The following is a 27,121-nucleotide window of genomic DNA, read 5'->3' on the forward strand; positions in this document are numbered from 1 at the left end:
CAGTGTGTGTTTTATACAAAAATAGTAAGTTAATAAATTTCATAATAAACTTCATAATAAAGTTTGTACATACAGATACAATGCGAGGCATAATATATAGATAAAGATTATGCCATCTTTTTTTCTAGAGTATCATACAAAATATTTCATATAAAAATTACATATATTATTATTAAAAACAACTATTAATAAATAATTAAAAAAGCAAGTAAGTGAATTAAATGTATATGACACTTTATAGAGAATTGAAAATAAAAACTCGATAAAACTATTATAATATATAAACGAAATATGATAGCTTATTTCTCATATGTATCATCAATATTATATATTCACAGAGAAATTATAAAACTGTTAAATTTATATAAATATATAATTATTTATTTATATATAAATATAATTAGTAAAGATAAATCTATACTGTCATTGTATATGTAATTTTGAATGATAATATTAAAAAAAGATGACACAGCTTGCATGCTTTTTAATTACAGCTTTGTATCACCTTTATATTTTATGTACCAAATATAAATTTTAGCTATTATTCACTTGTTAACTATATTACTAATTTATTATCAGTTGTTTTCCATTTAAAAAGTATAGCCTCAACATATTAAAATTTTCACATTCAAATTAGTAAAAAAGTATTATTATAATTATGTCACATAATGTAATGACAGATAAGGTGTCTCCATATTTTAAAAAAGTCCTTTTAAATATTGAGCAAGATATTGCACAATAATCTCAAGATATGAAATATTTCATAGCAATTATTAAAATTACAAGCAATATTGAAACAGTCATAGTCTGTGCACTGTTACATCTATGATCAAAGTAACAGAAGCACCAAGTAACTTCATCATAATAATCACGATGGATATCTAATTGATGAATGCTATTATTAACATAATGACCTAATCGTACATCTATAGCAGCAGGTCTGCAACCTTCATAATGATCTGCAGGAATATCTGTTCTAAAGCTACGTACAGAGCTTAGGCATTCACGTGTAATGATTGTCTCAGCTGAAAGATTCGCAATTAAAATATATATGTATGTACACATATATATATATATATATGTATATATATATATATATATATGTGTATTGTTTATACAATTTTAAGATAAAAAAAATTTTTTTTAAATTATTGTGTAAATAATATTAATAGTTACCTCCTTTCCGTTCAATTATCTTCACACATTTGTCATCATATTCTGGACAAGTTTCTCCCCAATACCATAACCAATTTAAAGGTGTTCCACATCCAGGATGGTTACTGTTACATCTATAACAGTATAAGCTATCGCCTGCAATTAGAATTTTATTATTTCAATTTAATAAAGAAATTTAAAATGAGATAGCCACGCCCTTTCATTCACAAGATAAAATATATCGCACCTTGACCTGCCAAAATCAAAAGAAAAATAGCAAAGAGAATTTTTCTCATTATTAATGCGCTAATAAAAACTGTACACAATTTTATATTTTATACAATGTTTTGTTTATCTTCTTCTTGAAATGTTTTGTTTATTATAAATGAAATGTGTGACAAGCTTCTACTGCATGCACCATAGACATATAAAATACATAGATGAGAATTAATTGCTGACTGGTTTAGCTTAACTAGTTAAGCCCCTTGCACAATGCCAGGCAATAGGAATAAGAAATAGAAAATATCAACCAATCGGAAAAGGAGATAGATATTATTTTCTACTTTTATTGGTGGATATTTTCTATTTCTTATTCTTATTGCCTGTTGCCTGGCATTGTGCAAGGGGCTTTATTGTCTGCTCCTATTGGTGGATATTTTATATTTCTTATTCCCATTGCCTGTTTCCTGGCATTGTGCAAGGGGCTTAATTGGTGAATTTTTTAGGCCGGGTCCACAATAAGATGTAAGTCCTATGCTTTAAGAAATTGACTAATCACAGTCGACTATTCTTCTCATACTTGATTGTGATTGATCAATTTCTTAAGGTTTAGAGCTTAAATTACCTATTGTAGACCTGGTCTTAGGCCGGATCTACAACAAGTGTAGTAAGCTCTAAGCTTTAAGAAATTCACAATCACAGTCAAGAATGAGGGGAATAATTGACGGTGATTGATCAATTTCTTAAGCGGGGTCTACAATGGCAGCAGAAGTACAGAGTACAAGAGTAAGCAGTAAGCAGTACGAAATGGGATTGGCTCATTTCGTCGAAGTAACGGAATGAACCAATCCCATTTCGTACTGCTTACTGCTTACTCTTGTACTCTGTACTTCTGTTGCCATTGTAGACCCCGCTTAAGATCTCCTTGGTGTAGTAAGCTCTAAACCTTAAGAAATCCACCAATAATAGTCGATTATTCCCCTCATTCTTGACTGTGATTGGTAAATTTCTTCAGGCTTAGAGCTTGCTACATCTATTAATAGACCTGGTCTTAAGCTTACTATCAGCGCGATTCTGATTGGCTTCTGCTTTTTTGTTTTCTGGGGGTCGATTATGTAACTTTTTCTAAAGTAAAAATGTAATTTTTTTCTAATGTAAAAAATGAAAAATTTCTTCCAATCACACATCGATTTTATTTAAAATCAATGTGTGATTGGCGGAAATTTTTTACTTTTCACGTTTTCACTTTAGAAAAAGTTAAGCGGGGAGCACACACTTTTGCATAAGTGCATAAGCGTAAACATGAGAATATTGATTGGTCTATAAACGTATGCATAAGAAATTCAATCAATCGAATTTCTTATGCATATGCTTATGCTCTTATGCAAGAGTGTGTGCTCCCCGCTTTACATAATCGACTCCCTGGGGGTCGATTGTGTAACTTTTTCTAAAGTAAAAACGTGAAAAGTGAAAAATTTCCACCAATCACGCATTGATTTTAAAATGAAATCGATGTGTGATTGGAAGAAATTTTTCACTTTTCACATTTTCACTTTAGAAAAAATTACACAATCGACCCCCTGCTTTTCTGTCAAGATGTGAATTCGGCCTAAGGAACAAAAAGGCTGCATTTGGAAACGTTCTCCGAATGCATTCTCTCTCTTTCTATATCATTGACAATAGAAGTGATATAGAAGAGAGAGAATGTATTCGGAGGTCGGAGGACGTTTCCGAACGCAGCCAAATAGGTGATGTTGCGATCGCGAGTGAAAGTGAGATGCACTCAACACCGAGAAAGAAGGGAAGAATAAATGTGTGTTTCATCTGTATTTTTTTTCAATTTTACTTTTATATTTTTTCCTCTTTAATATTTAAATATTTATTATCTATTTTACGTGCAGAAAGTATAGTACGCAGTTTTTGTGCAGTCTAACTAATAAATATATATTCTATATCCTATATGTTTATTTTTTACAAATGATATAGTCGAACAGTGTGTTATGATTACAACATGTTTTTCAATGTTTATCGATGTACAATTTTCGATGGCCTGCCGCTTTGCCGTTTTTTTGAATGTTTGGTTCATTCTTTTTCGAAGTATGTTTATTTTCTGTATATACAATAATAGTCTGTTGTAAATCTTATTCATTTATTTCACATTTTACAAAATATTCTATTTAGATGTATTAAGATTATTTAACAAACAATTATTCGACTGAATCATGAAATAAGAAATTAATTTGTATAAAATCTTATTTTTTGCAAATTATAATGAAAAATTAAATTATTTGATGAAACAATTTTCATTAATATAAATTTAAATTATAATGATATCAGTAGTAATATAAAATAATAATAATTGTATTAATATAATTGTTAATGCAATTATTGTAATATATATTATGCATATTAATAAAATAATTTTTTTTATGTAATTGCAATAATAATGATATAGAAGTAATAATAAAATTTTACTTATTTATATTTAAATTTTAATAATAATTACAAGTATAAGAGCAAAAACAAAAAATTGCCAAGTGTTTAAGCAAAAGTATTTAAATGCAAACACAATGCGTTTGCATAATGAATATATTGATGAATCTAATAATGTTTTTTTTTATATCTAGTTAATCACTGTACAATACCACAAGCAAGTCAGGAAGATCAGCTTCATTCATTTAAGAGCTATTCTGATGTGGCAATATTTCATTATACTATACCAAAAGATGTGTATCGAGCTACATGGCATTTTGCTGCATTTATGGATGAGCCCACGTGTCAACCACGGAAGGTTTATATGTAAATAATTTTTAAAAGAATTTTTATTTAAAAAACTACACTAATATAATTTTTGCACTATTTGCATGCATATGCTTTTTTTAGCAAACAAATTTTTTGGAAAATGTAATTTTTAAAAATTTTGCTTAGTATATATGTGTACATATTTTGTATGTGCAAGACATGTAATATGTGTTATCAATTTTAATTAGTTTTACAAATTTATAATATGCTAATAAATTCTTTATTTCTTTGGTATCACTTTTGGTAAATTAATTGGTAAAAATTGTTTTACCAATTCTTTATCAACTTCATTATCTTATATAATAGCTCGAAACATTCTCTATAATTTATTAATAAAAATTTATATCAAATTTATATATACTTTTATAAGAATTATATATATATATATATAATTCTTATTTTATAAAATGCAATTAGTTTATAAATATGCATTTCTAAAATACAAAGTAATTATATTTATTTTTTAGTTTCTAAACAAAATTATTTTAGTAGATTATATGAAGAAAAAATAACAGTTGAAAAAATAATATAAGATATTAATTAGTTGAATCTAGAATAAATTTTTTTAGTAAGATAGTAAATAATGAATATAAGTTAAATTCATGATTAAAGTATATTATTAGAGATTTGTAATTAAAAGAATAAAATAATATAGAATAATAATAAATTAATTAGAATAAATTATCCTAAGAGAAAAAAAGAGACATTCAGGGATATATGTAATTACAACTTTCAGACATTTGAAAGTCGGTAGTTATCCAATAATAACTATAAATAATGGAATATCAAGTATATACAACAAACACGATGATAGTATCATAATCACTACTACCACAACATATCAATCAAAGAACGCAACCATTGTTCCGGTTTCTGGACCACAATCAGGGGATTGGTTTGTTGCAGCTTATATGTCTTATTGGGATGAGAAAATACAACAACAGGTATATGATTTTATCTTTACAAGTACCTTTTCATGTAGATAATTGCAACTAATATTATCATTGTTATTAGTTATTATAAATATTATTTTAATATAAAAAATATTCTTGTCAAATAATAATTTCTATTGAAACTCATATAAGAAGATTACCTGAAAGTATAAAATATAATTAAGTTTTTGTATTTTTTACTCTCATTGAAACTGAGCAGCTCCTTTATTTTTTCATATTTTTTTTTAATTCTTGCCATAGACATGATGAATATAAATAATTGAAAATATACAAATTATTTGTAAAATCTAAATAAGCTTTCTCTAAATCATTTTATTATTTTTTAAAATTGTTTTTATTAATTTTTTTTGCATTCCTTTTACTCATTTATTTTCCCCAACATTAATGTCGTGCTATCTTCATTTAATAGATAAAATAGGGCAGAACATATAATGATACAGGGGCACTTGCTAATCTGACATGCTTCAATGTAAGTGTAAGGTTTATGGCACACAAAATAACAATAAGTAAATAATAAATTATTTGCTTATATTTTTTAAACATTTTACTAATGTGCCATTGACTTAATTCTTTGCACAAGTTGGAAGCGTTCTTTCTTTCAAAGGAAAAAAAAGAAAAAATATACAGAAATTGGACAATCTCGTTAATAAAAATGCTGGATAATTTTTTTTGAAATTTTTATTTGTTCCGTCCTACTGTCAAAGTTATTTGAAGTTTATATATGCAAAACAGCATAGAGAAGAAATTAGTGACTCTATATATATATATATATATATAGGAAATGTAATTGGGGAAAATATATAAGGAAAGTTTCAAAAAGAGAAATATATAAAAATCCAACTATAATAAATTAGACAATAACTGGATAATAATATACACACATATAATGTGTAATAAATTAATTAATTAATAAATGTAAATTAGATTCTCAACAATTAGAATTTTTGAAAATCAACATTATTTAATTCCTTATTTCTTCTATATGTGTGACTCATTTCATTTTTTTTGCTCTTATATTTCAGGGACTTGGACACAAATGTCAATACAGCATAGGTACAGTAGCACTATGGTCACAAGTAGATAATATCGAGAATATTTGCATTGGTTGTCAAATGATATTGCGAACAAGTACAACGACAGCATATTACAAGTAAGATTGTCATTATTCATGAGAAAACATATAGTATTCAACGATATATAATAATACACACACATATATATATATATATATTTATATGTATCAATAATTTTTTTTATTTAGAATACATATTCCATCTGGAATATGGAGTTTTCGTTTGTCAGTCTGGAACTGCAATTTCTTGTTACATAATCAAGATGTTCACGAACCTTGTATCGACGCTATGTCTTTAAAAGGACGTGCTTTGCCAATATTTAACCATCTTTATCCCATGAAATTTACACATCTGACTACAAATGCTAGTTATACTTTCACAGAATCTTCTCCTTATGAAGATAGTTATTACTATTTATTAGTCGTTTCGCGAAGTGTTATCGAGTTCAGTGTCAAGGTTGATATATTAGGTATATATACACATTTTTATATCCATATTTTTACATGGTTATTTAATCATTTATTAAAATAAATGCATAGTATACAAAAGCAGAAATTCAGTTTAGAGAAAACATAATTAATAATTCATATAGTAAAGGTTAATTTAATATAAAGAGTTTAGAATAAAAGTTGCTATAATTATTAGCAATTTATGTAGTTATTTTATATTATATAATTTATATATTATATACTAATAGATTATTGCTCATTTATAATGAAATAAATAATTTCAGGATGCCCAATCAGATTAACAGATATATCATTTACAAGAGAATATATCGATAATCTTTTAAGCTTTAATTCCGTAACAGGACCAAATACCAAAGATATATTAAAATATGAATCTTATAAAGAAAATAATGCTAGTAGATTTTATGATAGAAGTAAGTTTGATAAAAAAAACGAAGAATATGAAACTGATAAGGAATGTATGCAAAGATATCAATTGGTGCGTGTAAAACACGCGGAGACATTTTCAACTGTTTATCTCTTGCAGGTAATATTTTCTAAAATATAATAACCAGAATTAATAAAAAATAATTATTAAGATTTCATAATTAAATTTTTATAAAGATTTTTATGCTACTGAACTTATTGATTTAGTGTTTTGACATTTTTTAAAGAAAAATATTGTAAATTATGATTGATAAATTAAAATGTATAAGATGAATTTCTTTGTGTAGATTATATAAAATAAATATGTCGTTGTAAATATATATAGGGAAATTATTTCTTAAACTACAGTTACATAATATTAATATTAATATTTATTTTTCAGAGAAAAGAATGGTTAAGTTCGCAATTAATACTAACTGACTCAGCTCCAATCCTGACACAATTTGATATTTTGCCATTAATCGATATTGGTGGTACACTTGATATCGATGTACATTTAGAATTAGAAAAGGTAAATAATATTTGTAGGCTTTATTTTTAAATTTCTTTATTAAAAGTTTGTTGTATTTTACATTAAGTTTTAATATTTATTTAATTTTTTTATATATTGTTTTTATATTTTAAGATACTAGATTGTTTTAAAAACTTTTTCTTTCTTTTAAGTCTTATGCAAATATATATATACAGAGTGTCCCAGATTTACCGTATCACACGTTAATGGGAGATTCCTGAGGCAATTTGGAGACGATTTTTCCTTAGCGAAAATGTCCAGGCACCAATAATTTTCGAGTTATAAACGATTGAAAATAAAAGCTTTTTTGTAAACTAAGCCTTGTAAAAATAAATTATTAACAAAACTACATTTTTTAGTTAATTTCAGGTAAAGTTTACTTTAATAGAATTTTAATTTAAGGCTTAGTTACAAAGATACATAATTTCAAAAATTGGGAACATTAAAAAAATGATGACCTTTCTCGACATTTTCGCTGAGGAAAAATCGTCTCCAAATCGCCTCAGGAATCTCCCATTAACGTGTGATACGTGTAATTCTGGGACACCCTGTATATATATAAAATTGTTCTACATGCAAAGTTTAAAAGTCTTTTAATCTTGGACTCACCAAATATTTTCTTTAGTTTGAACTCTCTTTTTGCGCCATTCATTATTTATTGTTTATTATTCGTATTTGTTATATGACTTAAAATAACAAAATATGTGAAAGAAAAAATATGCTAGATATATTTTTTGTCTTTTATTTTATGCATAGGCATGTAATTACGCAAATGTGAAATGGCGTAAGAGGAGAAGTGTAATAAGCGATAAAAAATACAGAAGTAATAATGATCCCTTTGTACTACTATAATTACTATAATTAATTATAATTACTATAATTAATTATAATACTACTATAATTAATATTATATATAAGTAATATTTTTGTGTATATAAAATTTTTTAGCTACCATCAGCACAATCGGTTTTGGTAACATTGTGCATTCAAAAAGGTCGTATACCTAAACTAAGAAAGTTCCATTCTTGTGAAAATGGAACTTTATCAATGAACCTATCATCGTTACACAAGCACAACACAAATTTGTTAATATTATATCCACAACCAGACACATGGTATATTATTATCTATGCAACATGTTATAACAGGAATGGGTAAGCATTGAATTTCTGCATATACATTATTAGATCTCTATTCTTGAATTATTGATTGAGACTGATAATGAGTTGTTTCTTTAAAATTGTTTCTTAATTTTCATTCTCTTCTAATAGCATGAGTAAAACAAAAACTTTTTATCTTTTACACCCTATTTTATTTTATATATGATCATGTAGTTATATGTAAGAAATATTTACATTGAATTCTATACATATATTAGGAGATGATTTGATATAAATGTAGGGCATAAAATTTCAATGTCTCTTTTGATCATAAATATAGGAAATATAGACTGCACATCTTATGTTTTGTTAGAAATTTGTGTGCCAAAATTAGAAAAAGGAAGCAATATCTATATATCCCTCTCTACACTTTCATATTTAAGAGAGAAAACTATACTTCCCAAAGCTTTGTTTCTTTTTCTAATTTTGATGTAGTATATTTGTTTAATATGTGTAGTCTATATTTCCTATGACTATGGTCCTAATATAGTCTCATCAGAAAGTTTATTTTATATCCTATAGAGAGAAATATACTTATAGTTTATGCTTATAATGACATTTCTTAAATTTTTCATGTTTTTTTAGCAGAAAAATATTTTTACATGATTTTGATATTTTGATTATATAAATATGAAAAGTTTCAAAATTAAAAATTATGTACATATATATATATGTGTGTGTGTGTGTGTGTGTGTGTGTGTGTGTGTGTGTGTGTGCGCGCGTGTGTGTGCGCGCGCGTGTGTGTGCGTGTGTGTGTGCGTGTGTGTGTAGGGTATCAATTTTATACCCTAGGATTTTAGTAAAATTTTAATTTAACGTTTTATAATATTGTATGATTAAAAAACGTTAATTGTAATAAAATAAGAAAAATTATAAAAATTATTTAAAGAATGATGTACCTACATCAAATTTGAGATAAAAAAAAATTAAGAGTTTGGTTAACTTATAAAATTATAGAAAATATTTTTTATTTGATACTCCATTTATCACATTATAATATTATATCCAATATAGAAAACCTGTACACTGTCAAAATGAGAAGATTTCCATATTAATGAATATACGCACCAAAAAGTGTGTACTTTCTGACCAAAGTCCTTGTGGTAATCACGGCGTGTGTCAAGAAATTCAGAAGAACGTTCTCCATTATGCAACATGCAATTGTTTTAAAGGTAATATTAGCAAAATAATTGTATTAGTAATTTTTATTTATATATATAGAATAATTTTGTGATTAGAAACATTTTTGAATATTTAATCTTAAAAAGTATAGAATTATATAAAAAATTTGAAATAATTTTTTATATATATGTATCCTAATTTTGTATACAATATTGTATATAAATATATTAACTTACATTGTAATTGAAATTAAAGCAAAAAATTTTTTGGAATAAAATAACTTCTCAAATTAACAATGTAAAATACATGCATGGAATCATCTCAAATTGTGTGACAATTATAATATATATTTGAATTATTCAGGTTACACGGGATGGGATTGTACTGACATTTCGAGTACTATCACTCCTACTTCTTTTTTTATGAGTACCACGTTGCTCATTTTGAGCAATATTTTTTTTATACCAGCTATATGTATAGCTGTAAAACGGAAATTTTATGCAGAGGGACTAGTGTACTTAGCTATCATGCTTTTCTCGTCGCTTTATCATGCCTGTGATCAAAATGGTGAACGATTCTGTATTGCCAAGTATGAAGTATGTCAGATTAAACTGTTCATTTTTAATCTATCTCTTTCCAAATTAAGAATTCCATTTTTCTTAAACTAAAGCCTTTGGAATATCTTTGTTTCGTCCTGGATTATCACTTTGTATTTAAATTAAATGTTAGTAATTTAAAAGTCGTCGAAAAATTTATCTGAGCATTTAAAAGTTATATATTATACATGTTAAATATTGGATTTAAGTATTATTTATTACATTCTCTGTTTTTTTAAAGTATTCTGTTTTTTTTTAAAGATGCAAATTTTATAATATTAAATTGATTTTATCAAATTGAAATAAAATTGTTTTATTATGATTAATAAATAATAATAATTAAGAAATTAATACAAATTTGATAAATTTAATTCAATAAAACAAATTTAATGGCTATTTTAATCAAAATTTTTATACACACTCTACGATATAATATTTTTATATATTTGATACAGGTTTTACAATATAATGATTTTTTCTCGAGTATTTTGGCGTTCTGGGTTACGTTAGTAGCAATGGCAGAATTACCGATTGATTTTGTACCATTGTGCCATATGACAGGAGTATTTGTTATCACTTTTGCAATGCAAGTTGACAGGATGTGTCTGATCAGCATTTTGACACCATTGTCGATGGGTGTTGTTATACTGGTAAATTTATGACATATATATAAAAGACAGAGTGTTGTACAATATAATTTTAATTTAATTCATAACGTTAGTAAATACAGGCATCAAATTAAAATAAAATTAATTACATATATGTAGTAAAAACACTATGTAATTAATTGGATAATGTATGTAAAATTTTAAAAAAGTATTAAATTAACCAAATATTCTAAAGTAATTATTAAATTATTGATAAATATTTTTTATGAAAAACTGTGTTATCTGATCATAATTTATCAACTAATTTATTAATGTTAATGTTAACGTTAACAACCATATAACCTTTTCGCAATAATATAGAATATAGAGTATATATATTTAAAATATATTCCTAATTAATTATTTAATGCGTTCACAAAAATATTACACTTTGTTTTACAATTATGCAATAATTTCAAAAATTATAAATATTTATTTGGAATACAATATATAGTAAAAAAAGCACGTGCAATTTGTATTATTATATCGGCTAATTTTAATAGTAGAGTATGATAAATTATGATTATGATAAATATTACATGAGTAAATAAAAATGCGTTATACTTTTTCTCATTTATAAATATAGAGAAATAATATATTTGTTATTTAAAGATATTTTTTTTTATTTATATATTTTCAGCAATATTTAAAACATATTCTAGCAAGTATTGATGAAAAATTTGGAATATTCTGTTGTAGATTCTTACATATATCTATCGGATTGTCAAATCTAAAAAGTGCAAGAAACCGAGCCGGAAAATACTACTAGGTTTCCTCTTTGCTATTGCAGGATTATTACTTTATTCTTTCATTGAAACGGAGGAAAACTATCAAGTACGTTCGTATTTATCTACACATAAACAAATACACATACACAAAAAAAGCGCGTCCAATATATAGATTTTACACATTATTTCTTTTAATCAATTTTATAATCTATTTAGGATTTAATAATTTATAATAATTTTACAATTTCGGACATATGAGGGGGGGGGACTTTATACTATATATATTATACAATCTATTTGTATTTAATTTGAATAGATTATTTATGAATATATATGTATAAAAAAATGTTTATTCTTTCTTCTATATGTAAAAATAATATATTTGTTATTTAAAGAACTTTTAATAACAACAAATTCAAAAGAACAACATTTTTTAATGACACACACACATACACAGATATAATTAATATAGTATACAAAAAAATGTCATGGGTGGTCGTCAAAAAACTGCATAGATAGAAATAGTCAACTATATATATTTTTCGATACTTTAAGGAGCAATAAATTTTCATTTTTTGTATATTTTGTTGCAGTATGTTCATAGTGTATGGCATATTGTCATGGCGATGTCATTAATATTTTTGCTGCCACCAGCAAGATCGAAACAAACTACATCATCAAGAAATATTTTTTTTAATAATGATGGCGAGTCATCATGCAGTTATAAAGAATTTTACGAAATTCCTACATTTACAATAGTTGATCAGGAAAATCAAACTATTCCTTCTAATTAAAAATTATATTTATAAAACTATTTATTGTTAATAAATAGTTTTATAAATTTTCTTTCTATTTCTCTTTCTTTTTCTTTGTCTCTGTCTCTCGTTTTCGTACATTTAGAAATAAAATATATATTATGGTACATAAATAGAGAAAGATCTAGTTAAATCTATAGTAAAATTCAATTGATAGTTTTGCGAATAATGTTCTTTATATTTTTATTTTTATATTTCAGTTTTCATTTTTATGTAGACGGTGAACGATTGTGTTTTTCAATAGATATATATATATGAGGAGACCGGATAAATGAGAGTCAGGAAAGAATCCGGATCAAATAAGGAATTATTATTAGAGTATAATGTATTTATTGCGAAATCAAGGTGCCTCTTGTCGTCCAAATACGAAATGTTCCCTTGTCTCTTCGCCGTCGCTCCGACCTCGGCGGTCCTCTGTCCGATCGTAAGAGAGTGTCTGCGAGTCCGTGATGAAGCGTAAAAGTGCGTCCAAAAGAGTGTGTCCAAAAAGAGAGAGTGTTCGTCTACCAAAAATCGCTGATACTTATATCGCTCCTAATTTTCCCTAATAATCCTTTCCTATCATACTTGAGCCAATCGCTAAGCGACAACTAATCCGTGCTCTGGTTTGTTTTCGAACGGTCGCATCTGTTATTTTCTACACCGATCAAATCTCTTATTATTCGCACACAGTGACATAAATATAAATAAATAATCGAACACGAGGACGAGACGACAAGGCGACAATAATATGATGGCGTGATACATACTCTTGAAAATAATAATCGCACGCCTACATTTATATTTCAATTTCTTAACATCAAGGAATATAACATTAAATCTACATGTTGAAACATGTGAAATGCTGCCAATCACACAATCGAATGTCATTTATTGTAGTTTCTATCATAATAACATTTAAGTAGAAGTCAAAAGAACTTTACTCGGTAAATATTCATGATGTAAAAAAAAATTACATGCTCAATACCGACACTTAATCGGTTCATTCAATGTCTTCATTCAATGCTTGATTCAATTTAATTCCATCTTCTAGCTCGTTCTATAATTGTAATCAAGTAACATTAGGACACCCTATATACATAAAATATAAATGTGTGTATATATATGCGTATATATTAATTATATTTTATTAATATGTATTATATATCTTCAGAGATATTTCAATTCAAATTTCAAATAAATTTCTTTTATCGTCTTTAATCTTTAAGATAATAATATATAATATGTAAAATATATTATAAAAGAAGTATAAATTGTGTGTAAGAAAATATTTGATAATTTTATATAACAAATTTTATTTGCATAACATATTTTACTTATAAAAAATCGATTTTGAGAATAGATTTTGCATTGTTTTTTTAAGATCATAAATAAGATTATACGCATTTTTATTAATTTTTTATATTTTCAGTGAATAAGTTACTTTTGAAAAAATGAAAATGTGTGATGTTTTTTAATTTTATTTAAAATCGATATATTTTTAAACACTACACACAATATATATATATATATATATATATATATATATATATATATGTATGTATGTATGTATGTTTTTTTTTATATGTACTCGGGTTTGAAATAGACATAATTTTATTAGAGTTCTTCAAACGAAAAATATACATGAAAATAATATTTATTTGATTTAGTTTATTAATTTTAGAAAATATATGTGGAACTATTGAAATGATAGATTTAATATTTTTTGAATTCTTGATTTAATAAAGTGTTTTAATTTGTAATTTTCCACGAGAGGTCTCCATCAGTCACAGTCTCCTTTCAACCCTTAACGCGACCCTTCACAATACGTTGTGATACGATGAGCGATGAGGAATGACGACGGCTGCGCCCTGCGTATTTGCTGGCATTTACGTTTCAGCAGTCGTCGCGAGTGGTCACGAAAAGATCGACTGAGAGAACACTGTGAGTCTATATTTTTTCTTTTTTTCTCTTTTTCTAGTTTGTTTCGTATTCGTTTTTTATTCTCGATAATTTATTATCGTGAAGAATATCACACCTGCGATTATCAATTAAATGTTACAGTTTCAGCAAGTTTCGAATTTTCAGATGCTTCACATGGAATAATCTTACTCAAATTTTCTCGAAATATCTTATAATTAGTCTCTCTCTCTACACACAAGTGCGCTAAATTACTTGATTTTCCAACAAAATCGGAGTATGAATTATAGCTTCCATAAAAGATTTCCGATTTTCTTATGCCGAAAGTCGTGCAAAAATGATTCTTATGCGTTTTTAATAAGTCTGAGAAAATGTATTTTAATACAATAGAAAACTCGAATCTTTAACTGAAATATTTTATTAAGAACTGACAATTCTCCATATATATATAATATATATACATATAATTCTTGATATACAATCGACGTCATTAACTATATATAGAATGCTTGAATTCATTCTCAATAACACGCATACTTCGATATAGTTTTCAGGCCAGCAGCTGACAAGTTTTAATTTGTGTGCTTGGACATTCTTATTATTGTATTCTTGTATTACATTCTGTGGAGATGGCGAGTTTGAAGGTACGTGTAAATTCACCGACGGTACGTTACTCGGAAGATTTCATCGAAGCGGAGTACGAATACCGGACAACTAGCGTAGCCGAGGCCGAGGGTGATGATGATGATACGTATACAGTGAGAATCCATACATTTCTTAACTCATTTATTCATCTACTAGTTTTATTTTAAATATGCATGTCATTGATGCTTGCTCCGACTGGTCAAGAACAATAAGTCTGTTTGTTTAGGCTAAAGTTTGCATGTTGAATGTTTTTCCGTTTTATTATTATTATTATTATTGCTGTTATGTTTTATGTTTGACGAATATAATGAATGTTCCACAAAGATTCGGTATATATTCTTTTACTAATTTGGAGTCAATTGTTTCTTAGCAAAAAAAATGTTGAAATAAACTATGAAAATATGTACTGTATATCGCTATAATTTTAATTATATAAACGATTAAAAAGGAAAAACTTTTCGCGAAATAATTTTAAGAAGCCAAATTTATGACAGATTACACAATAATTAATATCAACTAATATAAAATATCAGAATCAGGAGTTTATTTTAATAGAATTTTTATTTGAGATATAAATTAAAGATATTAATTAAATTTACACTAAATTGTAAGATAGAAAAATAAAATTGGAGTTCTTTTTAAATTAAATAATTTATCTTATTATTATTTTTATTAAAGAAATTATTTATAAATTGGTAGATAATTTGCTGGAATTTACTGTTGAATAAGTATTTTCTAGATTATTCCAGAATGAAGTCGACAAGGTCGATTATTGTCGATATGCGTATCGCACATGCGTTTTTTCATATACACACAATATATACATGCACACACACGCACACACACACATGCATATATATATATATATATATATATATATATATGTATGTGTGTGTGCGTGAATATATATATATATATATAATAAAAATTATCTAACTGCTTATTGCAATTTTCATATTTTTTTTAAAGGCAACTGTGTTTTCTTTACACCAACTGATTCATCTCATTATTCTGTGCATAAAAGTATTAAGGTATGATAATCGAAAAATGAATATTTCCCAAGATATTTTGTATTTTATGTCAAAATACTGCAAATTTGCAGCCTTAATAACTCGAAAAATACTTCATGAAAAAATATTTTATTGTAGTGTTTTGGAAAGATCTCGAAGTCAGCTACAAAAGTATGCAAGAAAAAATATAGTGTTCCATTTAAGAAATTGAAGTTGACCTTCACGTAACCTTCAAATGGCTATTCAAGGTCAAATCAATGACACCATCTCATGTCCCCCTTGAAACCATACAACTTTTATCTGAAACATTTTGTCTTAAACTTTTGGATTTTGAGAAATTTTAGTGGAAAGATTAAAATGGCCTATCCTGTATATATATATATATATATTCATGTTGACATCATATATTTATTTTATGCAATCTGGATTTCAGAGATCATAATAATAATTATTATAGAAATATTTTCGTCAAAATTATCCATTATAATAATTAATAGTTATGTCGCAGAGTTTAAATTTTAATTACATATCACAAACACATGTTAACCATTTAGTTAACTCGCGCGTTACTTTTGTCTCGCGAGGCGCGATTACTTATTCGTTTCGGTACGAGTCGGGAATTAAATAACGTGAGGCAGTAATTGCAATTAACAAAATATATTCTTCAAGAAAACACAGTCTTTTAAAGTCGATACATAAGTGTTAATTCGCTCGGATTAATATATAATGTGCGTCCGTACGCGGCGACTGTCGAAAACGGAATCTCTCGCATGTAAAAAATGTTCTACCCATCTTTCGCCTCAAAATCGTTCTTCGATAGGCTTCGAGAGGCTTCGCGAATGTTCTATTTGTTTACTTGTTTTGTTTTTTATCGTCTTGATATTTTTCTCTGTACTTCTCGTCTTTCGTCTCGTCTGTTATATTTTTATTTATGTTTATTTATGTTTCTGTACTTTTCGTATGTGTGAGTGTTCGTATTCGTATACGTGTTTTTGCTTGTTAATTTTGGGGAAGTATGTGACGATCTAATCGCCACAACCGCTATATACTTTTATTAATTTTTTTCAATAATTATTTTGAAGAAACTTTAATTAATTAAATCGGCCATTAATTTAATGAGTTGAGATATAAATTAAAGAATTTTGTTTTCAACGAAACTTTGAATTTGACAATTTCATATCTTTGTTGATGTTGGAGATGTGAAAAGTATTTTTGTACATGTGTACATGTGTGCATTAATAACAAAAAAAATTGAGGATGTAAGATGAGGTGAAGGCCACTGAAGAGGTTCAATACGTTTAATTTATCGTTCATCAAATTGGGCATACGAACACGCGTGTAATTCTGACAAAATGTGTTATTGCTCCGTCTTGTTGATATTAAACTTATTGCTGCTGCGGTTATTAGGAATTTCATTATATTTGTTTTGATTCGTACTATTATGGAAAAATCGTACGAAAATGATTTGGTTTTTAGTAATTGATGTTACTTTTTATATTTAGACGGGTAGGTGGATGTATGGATGTATATAAATTTAAATATTTTATTATAAAAATTACAGAAAATTTTATATTCTCTGAATCTTTTATAGCAGTTTCTTGCTTTGTTCTATAAAATTAAATATAATGGATATATAAATTTTTTTCGCGCGCACGCGTGCGTGTGTGTGTGTGTGTGTGCGCGTGTGTGAGTAAAAATTTTAAAGTGTAATTGTGGAATTGCATGAAACTTTTTTTGCAGGTGTCACCCACATCCACGAAGTTGTTGATCAAGACCATGATAAAAGTTCCTAAATTGGGATTGATGTTAGCAGGCTGGGGTGGTAACAATGGCAGCACTATAACAGCAGCTTTAATTGCGAATAAGCTTAAATTAACATGGGAGACGAAGGAGGGTGAGAAAATCGCAAATTGGTACGCTTTAAAACATATTTATTTCTCCTTGATTAAATAGTGCAAATTTTATTTAAAATATTATATTTATCACGATTTAATTGATTTTGAAAATGTTATAGAAGCATATAATGTATATGTATGTGTGTATATTTAAGATTTAAATATATTTATTTTGTGTATTTATTATATGTATATATGAAATTAATTTTTTTTAAAGATATTAAACGTCACAATAATATTAACTTTTTATATTACTGTTTTTTTATTAATATTAATATTAATATTATTAATATACATATATAATATACTTGCACATATACGTTTTATTATGCAATATGCTTGATTTAAGTCTAATTATACATATAATATTAAATAATATATGTATATTTTATGCGTTAAAATTTTGTTTTATTTTTTCATATAGAATTATTTCTGGATATATGCATATATATGCATATGCATATACATATGCATTATTAATAATATATGTATATCTCCTTACATATATTATTAATAACGAGTCATATTAATTTTATGAGGCTTACGAGTCTTTATATGTTATTGCATTTACTTTTAGCTTTAATTTTTATTGCATTTTTCCCTTTTTACATGTTAGCTTTATTTTTTTTTATTACTTTGCCTTTTAGGTACGGTTCTTTAACGCAAGCGTCCACTATAAGATTAGGCAGAAAAAGCAGAGGAGGGGACATTTATGTTCCTATTTCTAGTATGCTGCCCATGGTAAATCCCGATAATATCGAGATTGATGGTTGGGACATTTCGAATGTAAATCTTGCTGACGCCATGACACGTGCTAAAGTGTTGGATGTAAATCTACAAGTACAGTTGCGGCCTTATATGACGCATATGCAGCCTAGAAAGAGCCTATATTACTCTGATTTTATTGCATCAAACCAGGTATTTAATCATAATTTTAGGATCCAATTTTCTATGCGATAGAGTCGTAGAAAAAAAGATATTATAACAAATATTATAAAATTTTAATTATATTTGTTCGCGCGATCTAGATTTTTCAATTTTTTTTTTACATATGATAACTCTTTTCGTCTATTCCCTTGAAAATAGTAATTTTAATTTTTTAATGTAAAGCAATTATTTAATTAATAGTAAATTGCAAAATATTTTTCAGTTATGATTTCGCCATACTATAAGATTATCACATGCATCTTCAGTTTTCTTATGTAATAATTTTTCACTTTTTTTAGAGAGCATTTGAACAAATTTATTTCGTATTTTTGCAAAATTGAACTGAATTCTTTTAAAAGATTTGGTATTAATAATCATTCTTATGCATGAATCATGCTAATGTTTTTTGTATTGTTTTAGTACATATATGGTTGAAATTAGACAAGTTGTACTTTCTTGCACTATAAAAATATTAATTTTTTAAAATTAGTTAGTTAAAAACATTATAATTTGTTCACATTATTAATGCTCTCGTATAATATGTAAAGAGTAAGAAAAATGCAATTTGCATATATATATATATATATATATATATATATGTATATATATAAATATAAATATAAATATAATCCGGTCTAATTATAATTAATGTGGGAATAAATTTATGAAATGTGTCGCAAAACTCTTTTTGATCAATTAACATTAATAATTAATTAGTATGTTTTAATAATATATTATTTAAATTAGATTCATATTTTTTAACAGTTTTTAGCTGATTTCTGGCAAAAGGTTAATGGAGTTAAAATTTTATTAATTTTTTAAATATTATATAAATTTTTTTAATATAAAATTAAGGAATGGCGCGCGCGTGCATGTGTATTCACTTTCTTTTTGATAAAAGATAGACAAAAGATTATTATATACAAAAAAATTGAAGGTAATAATGCATTTTATGTCGGGATACATAGATTATATATAATTAGATTTTATTAAATTTTTTATAATATAAGAAGGTAAAATATATATTATTAGTTTTTCAAGACGGAAATTCATTATATGGCACATAAGAAAACTGAAGGTGACAACACGTTCCAACTGTGAGAAAGAGGTATCAATAATTTTAAATGTCTACAATATTTTATAAATATTATTATAAAAAATAAAAAATTAATTAATTTAAAATTAATTTATTAATTTTAAATTAATAAATTAATTTGAAATAAATTAATGTAAAAAATTATTTTTTATTTTATATTAATATTTTAAAATTAAATTTTTTACATAAACATACACACACACACACACACACACCGAGTGTACGTGCGCACGTTCATGTGTACCTACATGTACATGCAATGTACGTATGTATACGTATGTGTATAATGTGCATGACGTGCGCATGTGTGTGCGTTGTGCAGATATGTGAAGAATGTTTTAGAAATTGACCAACACACATTTAAGAACATATATAACATTTTATTCATTATAAGGATGGAAAAGTCATATATAAATGTGTTTAAAAAATGCTTTTTTCGAGCTATAAATACTTTTTGTTTACGGCAAGTTTTTGACAAGAATACTCCTCAAAATAATGATTTCTTGGAAATGATTTTCTTTCATAGTAACACGTATTGACATCTGAAATGTCGAAAACATTCAAAAATGTATAGTACTTTTAATTTTGTGAAACGTAGCTACAATACATCTATTTCGTGAAATATTTCCACAGTAGCAACAAGGATATTGTAAATAAGAGCCTAGAGTTGTCCTCATAAATCAATATCCAGAAGATTTTAATCAGGAGACCACAGAAGCTGTAAAATTGTTTTTTCTTTCTTCAATTCACCGATCAGCATTGTTGTGAAAATCATATATACTAGTAAAAGTATAAGTGTTTGTTTCAATTCGGAAGGAGAAAAAAGTGTTTATTGATTCCATTAATTTAATGACTTTTTTTATTCTTATAATGAGGAGAATATAAAAGTTGATCACCTTCTGAAACACTGTCGTTATATATATTAAAGTGCCATATTTATTATATGTAGATATAACAATCTTTAATTTTCTTTAAGCATAATTATATTTAATTAATTTTTTTATTATAAAAATATAATTATTTATTGATGAAATTTTTGTTTACAAAGGGCGAAAGAGCAAATAACATCATCATGGGCACTAAGGCCGAGCAACTCAATAAAATTCGTAACGATATCGTGGAATTTAAAACTACGAAGGGCCTGGATCAAGTAATTGTCTTGTGGACTGCTAATACTGAAAGATTTTCGGAAATTATAACGGGTGTTAATGATACGGCTGATAATCTTTTGAAGGCAATCAATGAAGATCATATAGAGATTAGTCCCAGCACCATGTTTGCTGTGGCGGCAGCTTTAGAACAAGTATTAACTTTAATCTTTTTTAAATAATGAATATATGAACAGTATTTTGAAGATTATTATTAAATAAAACTATGTCACGATATAATAATATCAGAGTAATTACTATATAATAATTACAAATAAACAATTAAATTTCTTGAAAAGAATGTTATAAATAAAAGAAGCGATTATATTTGTTATTTAAAAAATACTCTATATATATCTTTGTTAAATATAAATTAGTAAAAGAGAAAAAAAATATATATATACATATACACACATATTTATGATTTAACAATTGTTAAGTATATTTTGTGGAATACATTTATTTAATTTTATTTATTATTTTATTGAATATACAAGGTATTCATTTTAAGTAATATATCTTACATGAACTAAAATATTTTGTAAAATATTTATATTTTGATAATCTTATCTTATATTTCTATGCACAAAATAATGAAAAGAATTCAATAGATGTAAAGAAAACACATAGTTGTTTAAAAGAAAAAATATATACATATATATTAGCTGCTAGTTACAATTTAACGTACTTTCCTGAAAACAACAATGCATTTCTTTTCTATTTGATTTTTTTCATCATTTTATATATAAAAGTATTCAAATAAGATCATCGGAAAATGAATATTTAACGAGATATTTCATAGTTTATATGTAAAATCATGTTAAAGTGTAAAATGTCGTAAACTATTTACTTTTTGGCCATTTTATCCTTATAACATCTTATGCCGAATATTACAAGGAATCAATTTACATGGAAAAGAATAAGATAGTTTTGTTTTAGAAAACTGTGTTGGTGTGTGACCTCTAAATGTTGACGTTGCCACCCAAAAACAATTTTGAATTATGATATTATGTCGAAAACTCTATAACTTTTATATGGAATTTTTAAAAACATTTTATTTTTGAGAGAATTGACTGTATCATTTGAAATAAAACATTTCTGTGTATGTATATATGTATATATATATATTCGGCATAAGATGTTATAAGGATAAAATGGCCAAAAAGTAAATAGTTTACGACATTTTACACTTTAACATGATTTTACATATAAACTATGAAATATCTCGTTAAATATTCATTTTCCGATGATCTTATTTGAATACTTTTATATACAAAATGATGAGAGAAATCAAATAGAAAAGAAATGCATTGTTGTTTTCAGGAAAATAAGTTAAATATATATATATATATATATATATATTTTGTTGATTATATATTTATTATTTAGAAATTGCTTTCTTTACAATAAGAAAATACATATTTATTGTGTTCATAGAAATTAAAATCCATAATAATTATTAATAATTGAGAACTAAGAAAAAATTTTTGTGTACAATTCTCGCGTTTTTATAAATTGATTAATAATAAATACACAAATTTTTTCTTTATTTAAAATTTATAAGCAACCAAAGAACAGAAGTTTTTTTCATTTATGAAAACAATTTTTTCAGTGTACTTACATCAATGGATCACCACAAAATACTTTCGTGCCAGGTCTTCTTGAGCTAGCCGAAAGGCAGAAAACATTTATTAGTGGTGATGATTTTAAATCTGGCCAGACAAAATTAAAATCTGTTCTTGTAGACTTCCTCGTATCGGCTGGCATTAAACCAGTATCGATTGTTAGTTATAACCATTTAGGAAATAATGATGGATATAATTTATCCGCACCACAACAATTTCACTCAAAAGAGGTACGCAGTATTATTAAAGAAAATATGATATACATTTTATTTTCATGATATGTAATATTATGTTTCATTATTTAGGAGAGATGTAAAAATAGATGTAAACGGTTACTTTGTATTCAAGTGTTTATACTTTATTATTTTAAAGAAGAATTCAGAACTTGTATGACATATAATGAAAATAAAGTCAAATAAAAATTATTTGGTGGCATAAAACTAAGAGAAATTGACTGAGTAGATTTTGTTTAATATTTGTTATAAATTTTGGCTCGTATATCATCAATCTGTGCCAACAAAAACTAATTTTATATAATACAATTGTAAATATTAATTTAATATAATATAAATTTGTAATATTAATCTGTAAAAATTTTAGTTTAAATCTGCTTAGTAAATTATAACAGCATGTTGTTTACATTTTGTTCTGTTGGATAATATATATTTATTTTATTTGTATATATTTTATTGTTTCATTATTACAATTGTATAAGATGTGCGTGTATAATGAAAAAGTGATTATTGTCGGAAACTCTATGTTTATATTACATATATTCTTCAGTATCCATTATTTTCATATATGTATAATTAATGTACAGATCTCCAAGAGCAATGTTATAGATGATATAGTGGAATCGAACAAGATCCTTTACAAACCTGGAGAAAAACCGGATCATTGTGTCGTTATTAAATATGTTCCCTATGTCGGTAAGTTTTAAAACAAATAATCGGTCTCTCTCTTTCCCCCTCTCTCTCTCCCCCCCCTCTCTCTTCTTTTTAATCATAATATTTCATTATTGAGGAAAAAATCTATAATTATGAAATAAGATAATATTCGAATATTTTCCTATTTTGAAATAAAAGCAGAATTTGACTATACAGTAAAAAGTTTGAATTTGGTGTAATATTTTATTATATAAAGTCCAATAAATAATATCAATATTGATTGGTGGCTAGATTACTCTGTAATTAAATATTTTAAAATTTTAAAAGCTTATGAAAAAGAACAAGAATGCAAAAAGCAGGAAAATAACATTATAATTTTAAAAAATTATTTTTTATAGTATCAGAGATAGATCATAGTACTTCAGTTTAATAGTTGATATACGAAATTTGATACAAGTACTATTTATCTAAAAAATGAGATTTTATTACAAAGTTTTTACGATTCTTAGCTTTAAGGTTCTTGAAACTTTTAAAATTTTAATGACAATAAACGGGCAGTGAGGAGTAATGCGCGGTAATTAGTACGTAACAAATTATTTTTAATATAACGTATTATATATAATAAATCTTTGAATGTTTCGGCATCTCTCTATGGGTTTTCCTCAGCAAAATTAAAAAATCGTCAATATACATATTTATTTTGCAATGTCGTCACATAATTAAATTACATCATAAGTTGTACAATCTCATTATGTAAAAATTAGATGTATATAGATTGTCATTACATATATTGCATTAAACGGATTTGGCAGTTTCTCCGTTGGTAGGCTGAGAAACGATACAATACGTTGGAATTTGAAAGAATACCTAAAGAAAGACGTTGAATCGTTGAAAGATTTGTTATTTGTTATGTAATAAATAATTTATTGCGCACTTATTACCGCGTGTTGCTCCTCACTGTCTTTTTATTGTTTTAATAATTTAAAATTTGGGGGAGCGATTAGTTAAAAAAAAATTTGTTTAATATTTAAAAATTCCTTGTAATTTGAAAATAAAGTTTTTATAATTCTTAGATATTTGTAAATATTTATTTTTTTAAATATTTTGATGTAGAATTTCTAAAATTTTTTTTTTTTTCTTAAAAATATTTTTTAAAAGTTTATAATTGTGTGTATGTGTTAAATTAAAAAAAAATTAATTACATTGTTTTTGTAGGCGATAGTAAAAGAGCCATGGACGAATACACTTCTGAAATCATGCTGAATGGTCATAATACTATTGTGATTCATAACACATGTGAGGATTCACTTTTGGCGGCTCCTATCATTCTCGATCTTGTAATATTGGCCGAGATCTGTTCTCGTATTACTTTCAAGAGAATGGATTCCGAGGAGGATGAAGAATTTTCCGGTTTTCATAGCGTACTCTCCATTCTATCATATCTCTGCAAGGCTCCTTTAGTGCCGCAAGGAACGCCAGTAGTAAATTCCCTCTTTCGACAGCGAAGTGCTATTGAAAACATTTTGCGAGCCTGTTTGTCTCTACCACCAGAGAATGACATGTTACTGGAGCACAAAGTCACTTTTAAGATTTAAGGAAAACATAATGAAATAAGAGATGAGAAAAAATGTAACGAATGAAACTAATATAAGGCCGAAAAGTGATATAAGGATTTTGTTTATTATTACAAAAAAATGTTTTTTAGTTTGGTTTTTTACTACTAAGCAATAATATTATTTAGAAAGTAAGATTACGATTTTAAAATGATAAGAAAATAGCGTAATTTGGAAGGCTGACTTTTGAATCCATGGAAAAATTAGTTTTATATAAACTTAATTTAATATACAGGGTGTCCCATAATTCGCGAACCACCGCGAATGGGCAGATAGAGCGTGTTAAACTGAATGGAAAAGTCCTGTATCATTTTGCGATATTCGCAATAATTATTGAGTTATTTATTAAAATATCTAAACGAATAAGCAAGTAGAAAGCATTATTTGATCGAGAGGCGGTGTCATGCAGCGAGCGGCGACCAATGTAGTGGCGCTGAAAAGTAAGGTGATACTTTTGATACTAAGCGGCATATAACAAATAAGTCATCCGACATGCACACCGAGTTCGGCCTATCGCTTTCTACCCGCTCATTCGTTTAGATATTTTAGTTAATAACTCAATAATTATTGCGAATATCGCAAAATGATGCAGGACTTTTCTATTCAGTTTAAGACGCTCTATCTGCCCATTCGCGGTGGTTCGCGAATTATGGGACACCCTGTATATGCGATATATTAGTTAAATATATGTGCAATATATTAGTTTAATATATGTGCAATATATTAAAAAAGGTATTAGTTGTTAAATAAGATTATCATAATTTAATATTATTATTATAATATTGTAATGAAATAATTTATCATAGTATTTTCACACACATTTTATACTAGTCAATAACATATTGTATTAATTGATTACTGTTAACAGTAATCAATTAAACAATAATTATAACGTTATAATTATTGTAGTATAATTATTTTTTATTCGTTGTTATTAATACATATTACAATACAATAAAGAGATATCGTTATTTATTTTTAAAATTGCCTTTTTTATTATTTCTCGCATTATTGTCTCATTATTTTAATGTATTATACATAAGTATATTTAATATGATTGTAATTTTCTATTCATTTTTCTTTTTTACACAAAGTCAATAATTAGAGTAGACTGTAAAGTATTATAGGATCTCACAAGAAAAAGTTGGGAAAGAATAATTGTATTCTATAAATAAATAATACTGAATCGTGATAGTAAAATTATTGTTATTAGTGCCAAATTGTCAATTAAAGTTGCTATATGTTGTAATGACAATTTTTGAAAAATACAAATATAATAACATTTTTATTTTTAAATGTTTTTATTTTTTTAAAGAATTTAATTCGCTAATTGCGAGATAATTAATTTTTACATTATTTTAGAATTCAAATTTACATATGTTAACTTGACGTTAGGTCACATGTTTTTCTATTATTTTGTATTATTAAGATAAGGACTTTTTTTTTTTTTTTATAGTCAGGAAATTTGCCTAAACCAAACTTCGCCGTCCTGACCCCTGAGGGAGGGTCAGGAGGCTTTGTGGTGGATTCCCGCCCGTAGTATCCCGAGGGACTATCGGACGGGGGACCGACCTAAAACCTGACTGAAGCCCCTGGTCGTATGGGTGTTGTCCACCGCGGAACCGCTAACGCATAACTTCACGGTGGACACCCGACCGGTGTCCTGAAGGTAGGACACATCCCCCGGGAGGATACTACA

The 27,121-nt window shown here is 26.3% G+C and overlaps 3 protein-coding genes across 6 annotated transcripts; 2 read left to right on the forward strand and 1 right to left on the reverse strand.

Annotated features, from left to right (window-relative positions):
• Positions 1-210: 210 nt before the first annotated feature.
• crim (QVR superfamily protein crim) lies at positions 211-1,577 on the reverse strand. Its single transcript, XM_029303546.2, has 3 exons — positions 1,403-1,577; positions 1,177-1,311; positions 211-1,025 (listed from the first exon to the last, which is right to left on the reverse strand). Exons 1-3 carry the CDS (start codon positions 1,449-1,451, stop codon positions 745-747), a joined length of 465 nt encoding a protein of 154 aa, XP_029159379.1. The 5' UTR covers positions 1,452-1,577; the 3' UTR covers positions 211-744.
• Positions 1,578-2,839: 1,262 nt separating this feature from the next.
• On the forward strand, positions 2,840-13,877 carry LOC114931485 (post-GPI attachment to proteins factor 6). Of its 4 annotated transcripts, XM_085483792.1 has the most exons (14): positions 2,840-3,187; positions 3,361-3,471; positions 4,002-4,173; positions 4,913-5,120; positions 6,152-6,279; positions 6,391-6,671; positions 6,936-7,198; positions 7,481-7,609; positions 8,558-8,763; positions 9,784-9,941; positions 10,255-10,487; positions 10,943-11,137; positions 11,834-11,968; positions 12,456-13,877. In XM_085483792.1, the coding sequence occupies exons 2-14, from the start codon at positions 3,375-3,377 to the stop codon at positions 12,654-12,656; spliced, it is 2,406 nt and encodes an 801-aa protein (XP_085339918.1). In that variant the 5' UTR covers positions 2,840-3,187; positions 3,361-3,374; the 3' UTR covers positions 12,657-13,877. The 4 variants fall into 4 exon arrangements, with proteins under 4 accessions (XP_085339918.1, XP_085339916.1, XP_085339917.1 ...); XM_085483790.1 differs by lacking the exon at positions 3,361-3,471 and having other exon boundaries at positions 4,002-4,165; XM_085483791.1 differs by lacking the exon at positions 2,840-3,187 and having other exon boundaries at positions 3,195-3,471.
• Positions 13,878-14,418: 541 nt separating this feature from the next.
• On the forward strand, positions 14,419-26,718 carry Inos (Inositol-3-phosphate synthase). Its single transcript, XM_029303544.2, has 8 exons — positions 14,419-14,600; positions 15,124-15,334; positions 17,972-18,144; positions 18,774-19,044; positions 21,198-21,452; positions 22,910-23,152; positions 23,743-23,851; positions 25,025-26,718. Exons 2-8 carry the CDS (start codon positions 15,206-15,208, stop codon positions 25,402-25,404), a joined length of 1,560 nt encoding a protein of 519 aa, XP_029159377.2. The 5' UTR covers positions 14,419-14,600; positions 15,124-15,205; the 3' UTR covers positions 25,405-26,718.
• Positions 26,719-27,121: the final 403 nt, after the last annotated feature.

Source organism: Nylanderia fulva, unplaced genomic scaffold (genome assembly GCF_048542155.1).
Source record: "Nylanderia fulva isolate GAGA-0341 unplaced genomic scaffold, ASM4854215v1 Scaffold27, whole genome shotgun sequence".
NCBI lineage: Eukaryota > Metazoa > Arthropoda > Insecta > Hymenoptera > Formicidae > Nylanderia > Nylanderia fulva.